Source organism: Lactuca virosa, chromosome 3, assembly GCF_052849685.1.
Source record: "Lactuca virosa cultivar CGN04683 chromosome 3, Lactuca_virosa_CGN04683_v6, whole genome shotgun sequence".
Lineage (NCBI taxonomy): Eukaryota > Viridiplantae > Streptophyta > Magnoliopsida > Asterales > Asteraceae > Lactuca > Lactuca virosa.
Window position 1 is genome coordinate 333,336,414 of NC_136428.1, and position 1,520 is coordinate 333,337,933.

The following is a 1,520-nucleotide window of genomic DNA, read 5'->3' on the forward strand; positions in this document are numbered from 1 at the left end:
TAATGGTGATATGTAAACACTTCCAACAAGTTCGTTACCGAGATGTAAAAAGAAAAAAAAATAGTTACCAAGAACACGGAAAAGTTAATTAGCTTAAGTAATATTCCTTACTAATAATTTAACACAGAAATATAAAACTCAGGTACCACAAAAAGGTGCCATCAAAAATATTTTTAGAAAAAAAAATTAGAATGAAACACCGGAATTCCTTCAACGGATTTACCGGGGATTATCCTCTAAAAGTTAGCAAACAAAACCCAATTTTCTTTTTAATTTTTTTGGACATAATAAATAAAATGACGTCACCACCACCACAACCGTCACAATCTTTCGCCGGAGAAGAACCGGAAGTCGTTCACATTAATCGGCTCCCCGACGAATTACTACTCACAATATTCACCAAATTAAACAATGCAAGATTGCTTTGTATTTGCAGTCTAGTTTCCAAGCGTTTCTCCACCGTCGTCCACCAGACGCCGTCGTTATTCCTCACGTTTCCTCACCGGCACTCCAATGATCGGAACGAAAATTTACCAAAGAAATTGTTCAATTACCTCTCCAAATCCTTCTTCCGGAAACCACCGACAAATAAATTCGACGGAGCATTGTTCCAATCGGTGGTTGATTCCTTAAAAAGTTTCGAAAATGTTAGAACCCTGCAAATTCAGCTCCCTTCGTTTCAGCAAGACGAATCCATCCTAAAATGGCACGCAGAATTCGGTAAAGATATGAATATCTGCGTGATTTTATTCGCAACCTCTGTTCATCAACCAACGCCTTCAACCCACCAGGTCCATAACTCCGATACTCTGTTAACAAATCATCTTCTCCAATCTCGAATCGCATCTGCAAATCAGTGCTTTCGAGAGGCGACATGGCGGCAACATATTCTCCGGCACGTGGTGGAGAACCACCGGAATTCACTACACGCCGCGGAGATCTGTGATTCGAGCAGGAAAGGAAAGGTTGTTATGAGGGGAAGACAGCAACTGAATGATTTGCTTGATCCAGAGCTGAAATTGCCGGCGTCGGGATATGGAAAGTTATGGCATGTCCAACTACTCCGGTTGCCGGAATCACGATGTGTATTGCATGGTGCGACGGTTGTGGCGATCAGGCGTACGGATGAGAATGAGGAAGAACATGAAGATGTTGGGGTGAAGCAATTGATGAAGAAAGGGTATGAACTCGATGAACAACTTTTATGGGAAGTTCTTACTCATATTTTTGAGAATCATGCGCCTTCAAGGAGTCTCAATATAAATCCTGCTCGAAGATGATTAATGGGTTTGGTTTGTTTAAATATAAAATTCAAAATATATTTTTATATTTGAAATTATATAGGCAAATGGTTGTTGTATTGTTTGTATTAGCGATGAAAATTAGAACCGTCGGAACCGGAATCGGAACCGGAACCGAACCGAACCGAACCGAACTAGACTGAAATCGGAACCGGAATTGGTAATAAGGTTCGGTTACCGGTTCTTCATTTTTATGAAAACTGGTCCCGGTTCTAAAAA

General features: G+C 40.5%; 1 protein-coding gene across 1 annotated transcript; it reads left to right on the top strand.

The window, feature by feature from the left end:
• The first annotated feature begins 296 nt into the window (after positions 1-296).
• Positions 297-1,280, top strand: LOC145164779 (F-box protein At4g18380-like). The gene has a single exon (XM_079083461.1). The coding sequence runs from the start codon at positions 297-299 to the stop codon at positions 1,278-1,280; it is 984 nt and encodes a 327-aa protein (XP_078939587.1).
• The last annotated feature ends 240 nt before the right edge of the window (positions 1,281-1,520 follow it).